Source organism: Cavia porcellus, unplaced genomic scaffold (genome assembly GCF_034190915.1).
Source record: "Cavia porcellus strain 051 isolate PalLab524CR breed Dunkin Hartley unplaced genomic scaffold, mCavPor4.1 scaffold_17, whole genome shotgun sequence".
Classification (NCBI taxonomy): Eukaryota; Metazoa; Chordata; class Mammalia; order Rodentia; family Caviidae; genus Cavia; species Cavia porcellus.
Window position 1 is genome coordinate 19,461,831 of NW_026947500.1, and position 16,223 is coordinate 19,478,053.

The 16,223-nt window shown below is 43.2% G+C and overlaps 1 protein-coding gene across 4 annotated transcripts in view; it reads left to right on the plus strand.

Moving 5' to 3' along the window:
• The window catches only part of Iars1 (isoleucyl-tRNA synthetase 1), a 65,331-nt gene that overhangs the window by 44,017 nt on the left and 5,091 nt on the right, over positions 1–16,223 (plus strand). For 3 of the 4 annotated variants that reach the window (XM_003468386.5, XM_013150670.3, XM_023564369.2), the window contains 7 exons: positions 589–763; positions 2,804–2,916; positions 7,799–7,894; positions 8,914–9,090; positions 9,885–9,990; positions 14,573–14,698; positions 15,624–15,767. In XM_003468386.5, coding sequence (XP_003468434.3) covers positions 589–763; positions 2,804–2,916; positions 7,799–7,894; positions 8,914–9,090; positions 9,885–9,990; positions 14,573–14,698; positions 15,624–15,767 — 937 coding nt within the window. Of the gene's footprint in view, positions 1–588; positions 764–2,803; positions 2,917–7,798; positions 7,895–8,913; positions 9,091–9,884; positions 9,991–11,006; positions 12,481–14,572; positions 14,699–15,623; positions 15,768–16,223 lie in introns of those variants that run through there. The other variant, XM_063227339.1, reaches the window with a different exon arrangement.

Sequence of the window (16,223 nt, forward strand, 5' to 3'; positions counted from 1 at the left end):
TTCCATATCTCCTGCTCTAAAAGCATCCCATGCAGCAGTGGTAATCGGCAACAGAGGAGTGCAGTACTGCGCTTACCTGCACCTTCCTGGTAACTCACGGTTAATCATTCTGTTCTGAACCTGAGTTTGTTACTTAACTCTGAGGGAAGAGTTTATATCTCTTTTCATTGTGCTCAACCATCTTGATTAACCTTAACAGAAAGCTTTTTACACCCACGGTCCATCTCAGGGCTTTTAGGAATAGCCGTTAAGTTTCATTGGCACCTGTTTAGAACAGTTCCTCGTACCTAAAATTCACGTGAGTGGAACTGAGTAATTTGTGATCTTTTGTGCCTGGTTTATTCCACTCAGTATAATGTTCATTCATGTTACAGCATGTTAGTGCTCTTCGTTCCTCTGGGTTGCTAAATAATACTCCATTGTGCAAGTATACTATATTTTAGTGACCCAACGCTTGATGGAGTTTGGGGCTTTTTTCCTTTTTGGTTATTTTACAGAGTGCTGCTGTAGACGTTTACGTGCATATGTTTTCCTGTGGACATGTTTTCACTGCGCAAATTTTTGTTTTCTCTCGGTCACTAACGGTAGGAATTGAATGTTCGGAAAGTTACACTGTCTACCGATAAAAACAAGTATGGTATTCGGCTGCGGGCAGAGCCAGACCACATGGTCCTGGGGAAGCGGCTGAAGGGAGCCTTTAAGGCCGTGATGATGGCCATCAAGCAGCTGAGCAGCGAGCAGCTGGAACAGTTCCAGAAGAGCGGTAAGGTGTCCCTGGTGTGGGTGCCACTTGTGTCCTTGCTCCCAGAGCTGCTTCATATTTAGGATTGTGTTGGGCATTTGCCATCATACCCTTTCTCTAAAATAAAAACTGTTTCCTGTTCACAGAAACAATTACAAGTAATTCTGATGGCTTGGAAAGTAAAATGACCCTAGCCTCCACATGGCCACTGTGACGCTGGGGCACTTCCATCTGCTGTTCACGGGCATCCCTGTGGGGCCAGTGTGGCAGAAGTTGCCAGCCCCTGTCATTTTGGCTGTGGAGCAAGATCAGTTGAACTTGGGGTTTTTCTTTTTTCTACCTTTTTATGTGTTTTGGAGGTTTTCATACTTTTTGTGTTTTCACTTTGCATTATAAATATTTTATGTATTTATACTCAGAAATGCTGTTTCAGTAGTTGGATAATTTATTGTTAGTACTTTTTTGTTTCCAGCCTTTTGTTACTACAATTAATATTGCAGTGAATATTTTTGTGTGGTATTTTGTAGAGTTGATTCTTTTAGCTGCATAGCTGGATAGAAAGCAGTCAGATGGAGGAGTGGCCTTCGGTTACCATGGGTCCTGTAACTGCTAACGTGGGCCTGAACAGTTTGCATTCACAGTGAGAGGACAGCATCTCAGGGTCCATGACCAGGGCATGCTGTTCTCAGGTACTGCTTTCGGAAAGAAAACCTGACTTGGAGGTGGTGGAGTGAAGATGGACTACTCTGAAGGAAGGGTTGCCGTGTTTTTTGAGGCAAGAAAATTAGCATAGAGGTTCAGGACTTCTTGCTAAGGAGAAATGGGTAGAACTTGTTATAGTTTCCCTAAACTGTCTACAATCCATGCCTTGTTGCTCAGTGAGCAAAGCTGAATTTGTTCCTTCATCAAATACTTTTTGTATTCTTTAGAACTCAGTACATCTGTGTATAAGACAGATTTTGTCATTATTTTCATGCTGCTTACATTTGAAGATTCATGGCAATAATTATGGTTTGATAAGTGCCTTGGAAGAAGGGAGTAAATAAGAACCTGTAACGGGACCTCACCCAATTTACTGGGCTAGGAAAGGAACCTCAGAGAGTATTTTGGGGTGCCCTGCATTTGCAGCTCTGTCACAACTAGACTGACCTGTAGCATCCTGCAGCTATCTGAGGACACAAGGTATTTGTTACTAGGGCCCCTGCAGAGCTGAAAATCCTAAGCTGTAGCCATCATGGGCAGAGAAACTGAAGAATGCAGGAATCAAATGAGTGGTTAGAGACTGGGGAGACATCCTTGAGATTTACATAAATGAAGAGAATCAGCTGTTAACCAACTCAACTCAGAATGTTAAATTTTTGGTCAGCCATCATGTCATAAGTCTTGATTTTTTGACCAGGTAGCTACACATCAAAAATTCCTGCAGTGAATCTTACTTGACAGTGAAAATCTGCAGTTTCTAAACTGTAGTTTCTGAAAGGATTTTTCTGCCTTGATGGAAAGCCAGTTTTCTGACCTTGGGAACCTGAGGTCAAAATGACGGCCTACTGCCTGAACGTGAGAGGACACCAGTGACACTGGGCTTTCCCCAGGGGGGAATGCCTTTGGCAGCCAGCAACATCCTCTTCTGAGGTGGCCCTGATGTCCATTTCCGCAGACTGTCCCATACCCTGCAGGCAAGGAGTAGAACACCAGGTCACAACAGCCAGCGACTGGCAGATCGAAGGCAATTTTACCCTCAAAGTTGAGTTTTTCATCTTTTCTTTGCCATGGTTAGATGTGGACTCTTTGGCTCTCAGTGCTTCACTTAGCTTTGGCATGACTTTGAACTGAGAATTTCTGTACAATGGGAGACACTGGTGATAACTTAACTGTCACCAAGGCAGCATGGTGTAGTCTATAAAGAAAGCTTTGCAACCCCTTATATTCACTCAGCAGTGACAGAAGTCGGGGGGAATGTGGTCTTATAGTTTCTGCAGCTCTCCTGCTAGGAAGTTCTCATCCGGGGGGTGCAGCACAGACTGCACGCATCCGGAGGACTGACGGAGTGGGTCCCCCCAGGGAGCATTGTTGTGGAAGGCCATGAGCTCCATGAAGAAGACCTCCGCCTCATGTACACCTTCGACCAGACCTCAGGGGCCACCATGCAGTTTGAAGTTCATTCGGATGCTCAGGTATATATCGGGTTCTTACAAAGAGGGAAGTACATCAGGGATTTTACTTGTGCCTCTCTAAGGTACATTGACAGCTTGTCTCAAGGTAAAATAACCCAGTTACTCATTTCAGAGCTGCTTCATTGAACTTCTCCACTGTAGATCCTAACCTATATGTTTTTTTTAACTGCATGTGTAAGTGAGCATTCTGTGATTCTTTTTTTATTACTATTTTAAACTCTGAATAAGGGGTCCTAAATGTTGAGCTCACAAAAATAAAATAAACCCTGTCAGAAACAGATCAGTTATGGACCTAGGAAAGTAAGCTAAGTCTTAATATTTTGCCTGAGAGGTTGTTGGGTAGAAACAAGTTGGGGAAGCCCCTTTCTCAGATTTGGGGGTGAGGGGTGCAGGGTCATGGCCAAGGCTCTGTAAGAAAAACAAATGTACAGGCTGTTCTGAGGTCAGGATTTTTATCATAATAAAACAGATCTCTTTCTGGTTTCTGACCAGACTTCTCCAAACAGGGAGATCTCTTGTGTGGGACGAGGGACACTGTTGGAATCCCACTGTCCTTAACCTGTTATGTACAGGAGGTTGTAAAGCAGCATCTTGGTAAAAAGAGGGGGGTCTTTTGCTCAGTTAGATATCTACAGACTTCCCCAGGAGCAGTGGCAAGGATTCAAAGGAGACGTCCAGGGAAGAGGTTTGCAGTTAGAGCATTCTGTCTTTCCTGTTCACAGCATAAGTGTAGAGCCTGAGCACTGTTTGCGGTTTTTTTTTTTTTTTTTTTTTTTTTAATTTTATTTAAGGAGAAAAGAAAAAAAAAGCAGGGAAAGGGTACAAGTTATACAGATTTACAGAAAAAAAAATGAACAGTAGGAAATCACTAGTTAATGGATTACATATTGTCATCTTAGAAATAATTGTTCAAGTCACAAAATTAAAGCTTGTAAAGTGGACATTCCATCAATGATACTGCAAACAGTTCTGTTCAATGATCCAGTAAAACCCTGTGATATCATTTTCTATCTTATACACTTAAATATACATGCAGTTATATAGTTTGGAGCACTTTCTTTTCCTCTCTTTTGTACCATGACTATTACACATTTTGGGTTTCATTGCTCCCATGGTTCTTATTACTTTTTTGGAAGAGAGTAAAACCAAATGTGACATAACAGAACAGAATCGGTCAAGTCAAAAGGGTGGATATAATAGATAATGTAAAAACATAATACAAGGTGATCAACAATGGTTACCATAATGCCTCCCGCTATCTCTAATAGAATTGCCTATATCATTAGTTATAATACAATTGAACAGAACAGTAAAGAATAAAACCAACAAAACCAAAACATTGGAGACATTGTAGGTCTTCAAAAGTAGATAAAAGTCAACAAGAATGGGCGTCATAATGAATCTCATTATCTTCACAGCTGATGCCTAAACTTTCGAACCTGATACTATCCAGCAAAACAGAATAGGGGAACATCAGTTAAAAACCAGATGGTGAGAGTAATACAGGGCTTTAAATCAAGGTAATGAAAAGTCAAAGTGGGTTACTATAATATATCCTGCTATTTTTTTCCTTTAATTAAAAGGATAAAGATAAAAAAGTAAATAATGGAGTGGAGATTGAGATAAAAGAGGGCATAACAACAAAACAGCGCAGATCAAAACATAACCATTTAAGCAGAATAGTGTTTCACCACCAGATAATCCTAACCTAAAAGTAGTTACCATATTGTCTCTTTGAAATCCTTGAGTACAACTTCGTATACTGTAGCATTAAGTATATCAAAACAATGTAAAACCATTCAAGAGAATGACAGCTTTACAGAGTATTTAGAATCGACTAACAGAAAATGAACAATGGTTTCTGTATAATCTCCTTGTCTTTAAAAGGTTTTTGCTTATACTATCGTACATAATAAAATCCAATAAGATACAGCCTATTTAGACCATTGGAGACAGAAGGACAAAAGCTAGGTGAGACTTCAAAACAAGATGATACTAAATCAGTATTACCTATTAAGATGTCATTTTCTCCAAAATAGCTGTTCCTATCATCCAATCTTCTCTGTCTCATTTCTGTTGAGCTCTTTTTCCGTCAGTAGCTGTCAGTTTGTCTTCTTCATTTTGTTCTCTGCTCCATTCGTTGTGGCCTCCCCGCCACTATTTCTGGGTTCTTTGTATTTTTCTTTTTTTAGAATATCCTGCAATACTTTCTGTAGGGTTGAATTGGTGGTTGCAAATTCCCCCAGTTCCTCTTTATCCTGGAAGCACCTTGTTTTTCCATCAATTTCCAGGGACAGTTGTGCAGGATATCTCAATCTTGGCTGGAGATTATTATCTTTCAAAGCTTGAATTATTTCCCCCCATGCTCTTCGTGATTTGATGGTTTGTGCACAGAAATCTGCTGTAATTCTGATGGGTGTTCCCTTGTAAGTGGTCTGTTTCTTGTCTCTTACAGCTTTTAATATTCTGTTCTTGTATTGAATTTCTGGAATTTTTATTATTATATGCCTGGGTGTTGCTCTGTTTGGGTTGTAGGTAGCTGGGGTCCTGTATGCCTCATACATCTGAGTATCTTTACCTTTTGCTAAATTAGGAAAATTCTCCTGGATTATTTCTGTGAGTAGCTTTTGTAGTTCACTTGTTTGTGTCCCTACTTCTTCTTTTATGTTCTTAATCCTTAAGTTATGGATCCTCTTATCATCTTCTTGTCTTTGTATTATTGCTGTTTGTTTCTTTGTTATTTTTAAGAAGTTTTTCATTTCATTCTCCCATATTACAAGTCTGCCCTCCAGTTCAGATAGTCTGTCCTTAGTTTCTTTCAAGCTGTTATGCCAGTCTTCTATAGACTTCTTAGTATCTTGGTAATCCCTTTGAACCTGCTTCACGTACTCTATGCTTTCTCTGTTTTCTCCATCAAACAATTCTCCCCTTTTTTTCTGTTCTTCCATTCCACCACCTGTTTTTTCTTGGGTGGTACTTAGCATTTCTCTAACTATTCTGCATACTTCTAGCTTCAGGTCATTGATAACTTCATTCCTGAATTGGTCTATGAGGCTCTCTATATGGTGCCGTATGTGTATTGGTGCGGTGTCTGCTATTGCCTGTTTCTCAGAATTGGGGGCCGAGGAGCCTTTCTTGTTGCTGCCTCTTCCCATGCTGCCTCTTCTTCTCTGTTCCTTATATATGCAAGCTTATATAAGAGGCCCAGCTTCTCTCCCAGTCAGCCACAGCCTGATCAAATTGCGCCAGTTAGGTGTTCCCGCTCACCGCTGCGCACCAGGGAGTTACGGACCAGGCAGCCTTCGCTTCTCCCCTCCCGGCCACCGTCAGGCTCTGGGATCTGGGTTGGGACAGCCTACCAGGTCTGCCGGCAGCGTCACGCAGGCCAGGCACTTTTCACCAAGCCCGCCCGAGAGGGGGATGTGTGGCTGGAGTCGCCACCCGCGCCCTGCTCCTCCTGCAGGACTGCTCGGGCCCAGAAAGTCCTCTGCTGGAGTCAAACTGTGGTAGAGTGTCAGTTTCTCTCACTCACCTCACCACAAGTCAGTGCACACCTCCCTGCCATTCGCAGATTGCCGTTCTCAGAGCTTCTGCGTGTCTCTTTCCTTGCCGAGCCACTGTAGAGGCAGCCAGCCGCAGCGCGGCGGGAAACCAAATCGCGGCTTACAATGGCGCAGGGTCCAGCCTCCACACTGATGCTTTTCTGTTCCTGTTTTAGCACCAGGACTGCATTCCAAGGTGGTTTCTCTCAGCCCAGTTCGTTCCTGAGTCAGCAGAGCATATCTCCACCTGCTTATGTCTTCTTAGTCTGCACCATTCCTGGCTTCTGAGCCAAGTCTTTCAGAGAGCCTCCGGTAGTTGCTGTTATCTGTCCGCCATGTTCTCCCGGGTGTTTGCGGTTTTTTTTAAGAATGAAACCCAGAGTAAAGCCAATCAAAACAAAGCAGTGAAATTGGCACAGAACTTTGAAGCAGGATAACAGGAAATCAGCAATGCATATCACCATAATATCTCTTGTTATCTTCATAATAGTTGTCTATTCCATCAGACATAGTAAATCAAATAAAACACAACAGAATAAAACCAGAACAGAGCATTGAATAAAACAAAACAATAAATCAGAACAAATAAAACTGAGAATACTGGATTTCAAAAACAAGACAAAAGGAAATCCCCACATTTCTTTTTTTGTGTACCGTCATCCTCCTAATAGATGCTCAGACTACTGGCCCCAGGCTTGCAAAGTCAATCAAACAACACTAACAAGTGGAATTTTGGGCTTGTCATGCTTTTCCACTGTCAGGTTTCCTCAGAAGAAAATGAGATAATGCCTAATATATGAGGACCTGGTAGAGGACATTTCATTCTCTAAGGTGCTCTGTAACAGAGGAAGTGATGTTACTGTCTAATGTAACCTACAACGGTCAGATGAGATAGAATAGTTAATAAGGTCAACCAAAGGGTGGGCTTAAATTGTCCTATTTAAAATAACGGGTCCATTCTAAAAGTCTTGAATCATACTAACAAATCAAAAGATCACCGCAGGTCTCAGAGTAAGAAAATTACCTGGAGTTGGCTAATTTGAGGACGCTGGTCCATTGTGGTGGTGTAGAAAGTTTACTGCTCATGCAGGTTTATTAGATGGCTAAAAGAGACTATGAGAGGATGCATGAAAGGGGTGTCTTGTGAAAAATGCTCTTCCAAGAAAAGGCTGTGTCTTTCTACAGAGATGGAGGGTAACTGTGTACCTACATGACCCAGAAACTAAGTTGGGTGTATTTCCTTGCTCAGTAAAATGTCGCATTATGAGTCCGACAGAATGGCATTTTGCCAGCTATGAAGGACGTATCTAAGTGTCTTCATGTGTGCTCACCTTCTGCAGGCCCTGGTCCTCTTAGACATCACCCCTGACCAGTCAATGCTGGATGAAGGTATGGCACGGGAAGTTATCAATCGCATCCAGAAACTTCGCAAGAAGGTCAGTTTGTTGGTTTAAGGGCAAGCTACAACTCAGTGCTTGTTTTGTCTTAGTTGTTGGGGAGGATAGTGAAGGCATGTTAGTCATGGTGATCCATTGTGGTCCACCCAGATTGCACTCTGCAGGAAGACGGGCCCTCAGCCTTGCTACTTGCATGGTCCCAAGCTGCATTTGGCTCTTTGTTTCTCTAAGAGCTTTCAGACAGTCTCTGCACCTTCCCATCTTTTTTTGTTTCCCTCTGGCTTCCACAATGGGGCATATGGTAACCAAGGTGGCAGTGAAGTCAGGGTGAAGGGCTCCTAGCTCAGAAGATAGTCTAGGTCTGGACAGAGTGGAGTCGATTTCCCCATTTGCAGAGCTGAGAAAGGGACACTGAGCCCATTGCCTACAAGGTGCAGGTGAACGGCCCCAGCATTTGAGGTTCAGGAAGCCCTCACTTAATTTTCCAGCAGGTCCTCCTTCCCAGGTATCTGAGAGTGGTGGGCCAGTGTCTGTGGAGGCCGCCCCTGCAGGTGTACAGGTGCTTGTGTGCCCTGTCCCAGCCCAGAGTTTTCTAAGTGGATCCTAGGTCATTTCTCCAGGGCCCAGTTGTGCTATTCCCACGCCCCTGTGCACCCCACCCTCAAGGATGGGCAGTGCGATTGGTCTCATAGACCTGGCCGATGTACAGGCATGCCTTTCCTTAACAAATGAGCTGGGATCACCAGTCTCTCTTTTTTTTTTAATGGTTTGTACTTGAGTGTTTACTTGTTAAAGTTGTGAAAACTGTATGAGTGCATGCTTGCAGCACACAGTTATCTTTGGGTGCGGGTACAAGCACCTAGTACGGCTTTTTTTAAATCGTCTTCTTCCCCTCCCTCTCTCTTCCTCTAATTTGATATGATTAGTCTTAGCTCGTGTCGAGGCTAATAATGTCTGCGGTTATTGGGGTTACTGGGTCCTGGTAGGGAGTCGTCCTTGTTGAACGGTAGCTCACCAGCATGCTTCCCTCTTCACATGTTCTCCATACGTGCATTCAGTATAACCTGGTTCCCACCGATGAGATAACAGTGTATTACAACGCAAAGTCTGAGGAGAGGTATCTGAATAATGTCATCGAAAGCCACACAGAGTTCATATGTGCCACCATAAAGGCTCCCTTGAAACCATACCCAGTTTCTGCAGCAGAAGAAGTCATTATTGAAGAGAAAACACAGGTAAGTTCTGAGATCTGCTGGATCACTGACTGATTTCAGACTCGGTTTTTTAAGCTCACGTAGTTGCATCTTGCTTTTCTGGCCCTCAGGAGAGAGGGGCATGATGCTTAGGCCTGTAGTACTGCTCCGGATAGTACTGGGAGAGGAATCTGGAAGAGGTAAAGGGGAGCAGGCCACTGTGCTCTCACGGCAGCTCTAGGGAGCAGCCAGGAGGGGATGTGAGACTTGCCAGAAGAGATAACATGGTGGTGCGGGCCTATTTTGTGTGAACCTAGAAAAGTGGCGATTGCAGATTTTGGCAGTTACTGTTAATAGCAGCAAGTGGCTTGAACAGCATTTAACTTTCATCAAATGATGCTGCATGCAAGATTACAGTTGCACTTCATGTTATGTCTAGGAGTCTTAAAGGTACTGTGATGGTCTGATACCAAGCCGTGGCATAGACTGGGCTGTAGTTCACAGTTCAAGTCACTGATATAGTGTATCTCTCTCTCCTTGTTTCAGTCATGTTCTTGTCTCATTCCTACTGTATCTGAGTCAGAAAGACAGACAAGGAGGCACTGAAAAGGGCTGTCTTTCCTTTCAGGAGGCCATAATTCACTGTAGTTTCCTTTTCGTTGTACATGTTACTTTTAAGTTAGCATATATTAGAATCAGAAAACTTACATTTTGAAGAGAACAGAAGAGAAAATGGGGTCATAAGTTGCTGTGTTTAACACTGAGAGCTTCTGTTCTTCCCCAGCAGTGTGTGTTCTCGATGAGAGGCGCTTCTAACCCTGTTTTTCTTCCCGCAGTTAAAGGGGTCTGACCTGGAAATTACATTCACCAGAGGGTTTTCCACGCCTGGTCCTGCTTGTGCATATGTCAATGTCAATATCCGTGCAAATGGGCGGGAACAAGGTAAGAGTGAGTGAATTCCATGGCTTATGTGGCATGTTACATACTTCTGGAAGTCTTTACTTTCACAAGGGTGATAAAACTAGATAGCATTATTTTTAATTCTCATCAAAATAAACCCATTAAAGTAAATAAGGTACATGCACTTGGAGGAAGCTGGGGTGGACGGGCTTTCCTTTTCTCCACTGAGGATACTAAGCGCTCTGTAAAATACAAAAACAAATATATGAAAACTCCACAAGGTAGAAGGGAAAAAAAACAGACCAACTAGGAACCTTGAAACCAAGTTCCTTAACAGGGATTAGTTCCCTAGACTTTATTTTTATGTCTCATATATCACAAACTTGGAACTTAAGCTGCCAATTTAGAAATGCCAACAGAAGCCCAACAAAATCCTGCTTTCACTAGAAAAGGACCAGAAAAACCTAGCAAGACAAATACATTTTTGTTCTTCAGTGCTGGGGATTGAACCCATGGCCTTTCACATGCTAAGCAGGTCCTCTACAGTGAGCTGTGTATCCCCAATCCCCCCAAAATATTAGACAATGATGGGTCTGCTCCATACACACCACAGGAAAACGTATGGCAGCCCAGCCCCATGCAAGGGAAGGCCAAGCAAGAAGCTCGGCTGAGCTGTTTCCAGGTTTAGGCTCCTCAGGCTCCACACCTGCAAGGGGGTCTCAGCTTTGCTGACTGGTAATGAACTCTCTGCCCAGTGCTGGCCACATGGACACCTGTACTTCCTTCCCGCTGGGCAGCAGCAGGGCATCCTCCCCTCACTACATGGCAGTAATGAGGTTGTGCACCACAGAGGTGTCATAAAGGCCACATGAGGAATAGGGAGGTGTCAACCTGCCTGGCCAGGGACTATTTGGTGGTGGCCTAGAGGAGAGTGAGCACTCTGCCCTGCCACCCCCAGCAGGACCAAGTAGTCTTGACCTTACTTGAAATGCAAGTTGATCATGCACCTGGACTTCCCACCTGAAGTCACTGGGCTGTGCTTCCCTTTCTCCCACCAGTGTGAAAAGGAATAATCAACAGATGCAAGCACCATGACAAAGGACATTAGAATTGTGTGACGGAATTTACAGCAAGCACAAACATGAAAAATGCAAAGCCTCAGAAAAGAAATAGAAGCTATAAAGAAAAGTCAAACTGGGTGTGGTTGTGCATGTCTATTCCCAGCACTTGGGAGGCTGAGGCAGGAGGATCACCATGAGTTCAAGACCAGCCTGAACTACACAGTGGAACCTTGTCTCTAAATAAATAAATAGGGGCTGGGGATTTAGCTCAGTGGCATAAGCACCTGCCTCGCAAGCACTCGGTCATGAGTTCAACCCCTGGTACCAATTTAAAAAAAAAAAACAGACAAAACTGAATAAATAAACTCACTCAGAAATTTTAGGACTGAAAAGTGCCACTAAAAGTTTAAAACCTCGACGGATGCACTGAGCAGCAAAAGAGAAGCAGAGAAAAGGCTCTGAGCCAAAAACGCAGGTTGCATATTCTTAACAGCAGAGTTGGAAACAGGAATAATTGAGGGCTTAAGGTCAAATAACAGAAAATTAATATTCTTGCCAATGGAGCTGGAAGAAGAGGATAGTGTTGAAAAAGGTATTCAAGGAAATAATGGCAAAAGGTATAGCCCAACAGATTCAGTAAGCTTAATGCTGTGGCCTGAACATTTGTTCTCCTGGCTCACTCCAAGGTCACACGTTAAAATCATGGTGGGCGTGGTGAATGGTAGGGCCTTTGGGGAGTAATTAGGGGATGAAGGATGAAGGCAGAGCCCTCTCAACAAGTAATACTTATGCCAAAATAAAAGATTCCAGGAGCTGATCACCACCTCGGCCATGTGAAGATACAGCAGAGTACAAGCCAGGAAATCTGCTGGCATCCTCACTTTGGGCTCTCAGAATACAAAGCTATGAGAAATTTCTGCTGTTTATAGGCAACATAGCCAGTGGGTCTACTAAGTAAAAGCCAATCTGGGTAAACCAAAACTCACTTTAAAACATATCATAGTCAGACTTCTAGAAAGTGAAAACCAAGACAATATCTTGAAAGCAAAAGGACAATAGTTTTCAAGCACTAAAGGAAAAACACTGTCTATCCAGAATTCTCTGCCAAGGAGAAGTAACCCTTGGTGTGATGGTCGAGGGTATGTTTGCTGACCTTCCCAAGTACTGCTCTGCGCTAAGCCACTGGTAGAGAAACTCTGTGGCCATCCCTGTTCTAGAGGTTAAAGTATGAGTGCTTTTGTTTCACGGCTGGGTTAAAAACACAGGAAGTAACGGACACCACCCCGCACCCGCACTTTCCCTCCCAGGCTGAGCTCATAACTCTGTCACCTTCAGGACCCCACTGAGGTGACAGGCAATGACCTGGCTGGCAAACCCTGGCAGAATGTAAAGTCTGTGTGTCTGTACTATATGTACTCCTGGCTTCTGCGGGCATGTCCACTGATTAAACTAACAATTCTGTTTACAGAGACTGCTTTCTGTATTCTGAGAAAACACTTCATTTATACTGTTTTTAAAGGCCAACGAGGCAGGCCTCTTTTACAGACTATCTGCAGCACATGTAAATGGAGCGCCAGAAAGTATATGTTCTTTCATTCTCAAATGCCAATCATATGTCAGAAATTAAATGATAAAACTTGGAGTTTTTTAAATGATAAGTTACCCAGGTGGATAGCCTACTTTTATTTGTGGGAATATCTTAAGATTTTTTTTTTTAGGCATAAACTTTCAAAGACTTGACACCAAGAGTATTGTCCATAAAAGCGAAAACTGATAAGCTGAATTTCATCAAAATTAGAATGAAAGCAAGCAAAAGACGCTAATCTCCATAAACAACATAACCAACAAAGGACGAATCTAAAATGTGTGAGGATCTTTCCAAATCAACAAAAGAAATACAGTCAACACAGTACAGAGGAACAGACATTTATGAAAGAGAATATGCAGGTGGCAGAAAGGCACATGAAGTGTACTCATCTTTAATAGGGAAATGCAGATTAAAACCACAGTCAGTTTTACTACACAGGTAGCAAAATGACCAAGTGCTGGTAAGAGGACCCAGATCTCACTGCATTTTAACAGTCACAGTGATCGTGTTTATTATAGAGATTGGGTAGCTGTGTTGCCCAGTGTCTTTATCCCTTTACCATTTCCAGGGAAAATTACAAAACAAACACCGATGGGCTATCTAGTGTATATTTGAAAAAGGAAACATATTAAGGCTTGAACACTATGTACCTTGACTGTTCCTAAAATGTAACTTTTTTTAGGCTTTACATTTTTTAAAAAATGTACTTAGCTTAATGTATTTTAATAGCAAACTTACAGGACCAGCACAGAAAGACAACACTGAAAACATGTGCTAGCATGTAGGATGACTCAGAAAAGTACGGTGGGTGGATGGGATCTATTGTATGCTAAAAATGCTACAGACACTATTTAGTTGCCATCAATAAGAAATTTACTTGTTTTTCAAAAATCCAGATGGTAGGCCAGGGAGTTAGCTCAGTGTCCTAAGCACCTGCCTGGCAAATGCAAGGTCGTGAGTTCAATCCCCAGTATAAATAAATACATGCATGCATACATACATCCCAAATGCTACCGTTGTCCAGAAAAATTTAATAGGTTTATTTATAATTGTTACAAAATTAGTTGTTCACAGAAACCTTTGGTAGTCTTTTGTTTTGTTTTGGTACTTAGAATCAAACTCAGCCTCGCACTTGCCAGACAGGTGCCGAGCCACTGATCTGTATCCCCGGCTTCACTGACACATTTTGACTTGCTTTATATTTCCACATTAATATTAAAAATTCACACACAAATGAAAATGAAAAACTGCCGATACCTGGTTTCTGTCCATTTTCCACTTGTAGCCATGTACTTAGGTACCTTTTGACCTCATAGGGAAAAAAAGTACCTAACATTCAGAATTGCCAGTAACAGGAAGGAGAGAAAAATATTTTTGTTGAGCATGACATGTTTCCTGTCCATCACATTGGGCTTTTTAAAGCACATCCTCCACATATGCGGCCTGCTAGCTGGGTATCTTTTGGCATAATTATTTCTCATTTGGTAAGGATGGCACACAGGTTGGTGTCTTCAAGCAGGCCAAGCAGACAGGCCTCCTTTGCCTCCTGCAGAGCCCCAGAAGTGGAGTTCTGGAAGTGCAGATCTGTTTTGAATAATTTCTTGCACCAGACCCTGGAGAGGGAGTTGGGAATCGAGGTTCACTGGACTCCTGATCACCCGATCTCACTGAGCGCCACAGTCCCATCCTGTGGCTACAGGACTTCTTTTCCCCTCCAGTCAAGGGCACGCCCTTATGAGAGCTGCTGCGGCCGTTGCTTCAGGTGCTCTCTACCCTGGGTGGATTTGCAGACAATCATCTTTGTAGCAGCTGTGGGACAGCAGCCACCTTACTTCACCCCTTCCTCCACTGGAGCTTGGCAGCAAGAGGCAGCGCTGGTTGGACAGCGGTGGCGGCGAGGTGACGGCAGCAGAGAACAGTCAGTCACAGCTGCTTTTACTTCTCTGAGTGAGATCTGATTTCTATGGCTGTTTAGGTGGCGTGTTACTTCTGGAAAACCCAAAAGGCGATAATCGGTTGGACCTTCTGAAGCTAAAGAGTGTCGTTAGTAGCGTTTTTGGTGTTGACACTGCAGAGCTGGCCATCTTCCACGGGGACACAGGTATGTGTGAGTGAGGTCAGCTGAGCCCCTTGCCAGCGGTGCACGGTGAGGGCTTTTCCTGATACCTACAGAACCTTTGTGTTTTTCTCAGAGTATCATCTCAGCAAAGCCGCCCCGCAGCGTCTCCTCACTGTGTGGGATATGGCTGAGGACCCTGGAATGAGTGGGTGGCAAACACAGGCTCTGACCCACCGTATTCTGTCAGTTATGATTTCAGAGACCTGTCTGTTGATTTTGGGGGTGATGAGGAACTGGGAATCAAACTCAGGACCTTGGGCTTGCCAGGCAAGCACTGCGCCACTGAGCTGTATCTCTGGCCCTATCTATTGATTCTTAATTTTATTAAACATAGTATCCGAATCTTAGAAATAAATCTAGGCACTGGCATATAATTTTAAAGAATTAAAACTTGCCAACTTTGTTTTCAATGTTTAATTGGTCAAAGTTGAGATACTGATACAAGGAGAATTTTTAAGACGAACTAGGAAAAAATTAACAGGAGGAATGCTTTATCTTTTGAGGTAGGGATACTGTATTACACAATTACTTCACCTCTGCTGTTCCGGGGACTAGTGGCATGGCTCAGAAGTAGCACAAGTACTTAGTGTACACAAAACCTTTAGATGGAACACCTAACGTTAAAAACAAACAAGATTCATACTACTCTATGAATTTCATTAACACCTGGTAGTGTGCTTTTTTTTTTTTTTTTGTCTTTTTCCTTTTTATCAGTACCGGGGATTGAACTCACGACTGCCTGCCTGCAAGGCAGGCACTTATGCCGCTGAGCTAAATCTCTAGCCCCTGGTAGTGTGCTTTGACGAATTCAATGGAAAACATTACTGTGAAAAAAAAAAAAAAAAAGACATGCTATTTTAGTCGTGAGGTAAGGAAAAGTGAATGACTTCAGAATTGTTGTTTTTAGAAATACAAAACCAAACAGATTTGCTGAGTCTCAGCGGAAGGACGCTGTGTGTGACAGCAGGCGCAGCTCCTGCCCCGGCCGGCAGCCCAGGTCCCCTGCTCTGTCGGTACATAAACCTGCAGCTGCTCAACGCAGAGCCCCAAGGTACGGGTGCGTCTTCCTCCCATGAGGGGAGTTGTGTGTGTGTGTGAGTTCAGTGTGTGAGCTGAAGGAGGTCTTTTCACATCCGCTTTAGCAGTGTAAAGTGTGCTAGGTAGGAAGCACCGCATTCATCTGGCAAGGTCAGGAAATGAAATATGCCCGAATAGAAACATAGACAACAGTATATGTACAATTCAATTACTTGCCAGAACACCCATTTTGTAATTTTACCTCACTGTTCTTGAAAAGTGTTCTGAAAATGTAATTTACTTTCATGCCTTAATCACATTGAGTGACACCTGTTTTTTCCCATGAATTCATGATCTTCATGGTACACCTTCTCTTCTGAAGCCCTCGGGTTCCTCACCTGCCTGCACTGAATATTGTTTCCCAATTTGTACAAGTCTGTGTTTCTTGCCCCACCCCAACAGCTGCTGTGAACTGTTTTTTATACACGGT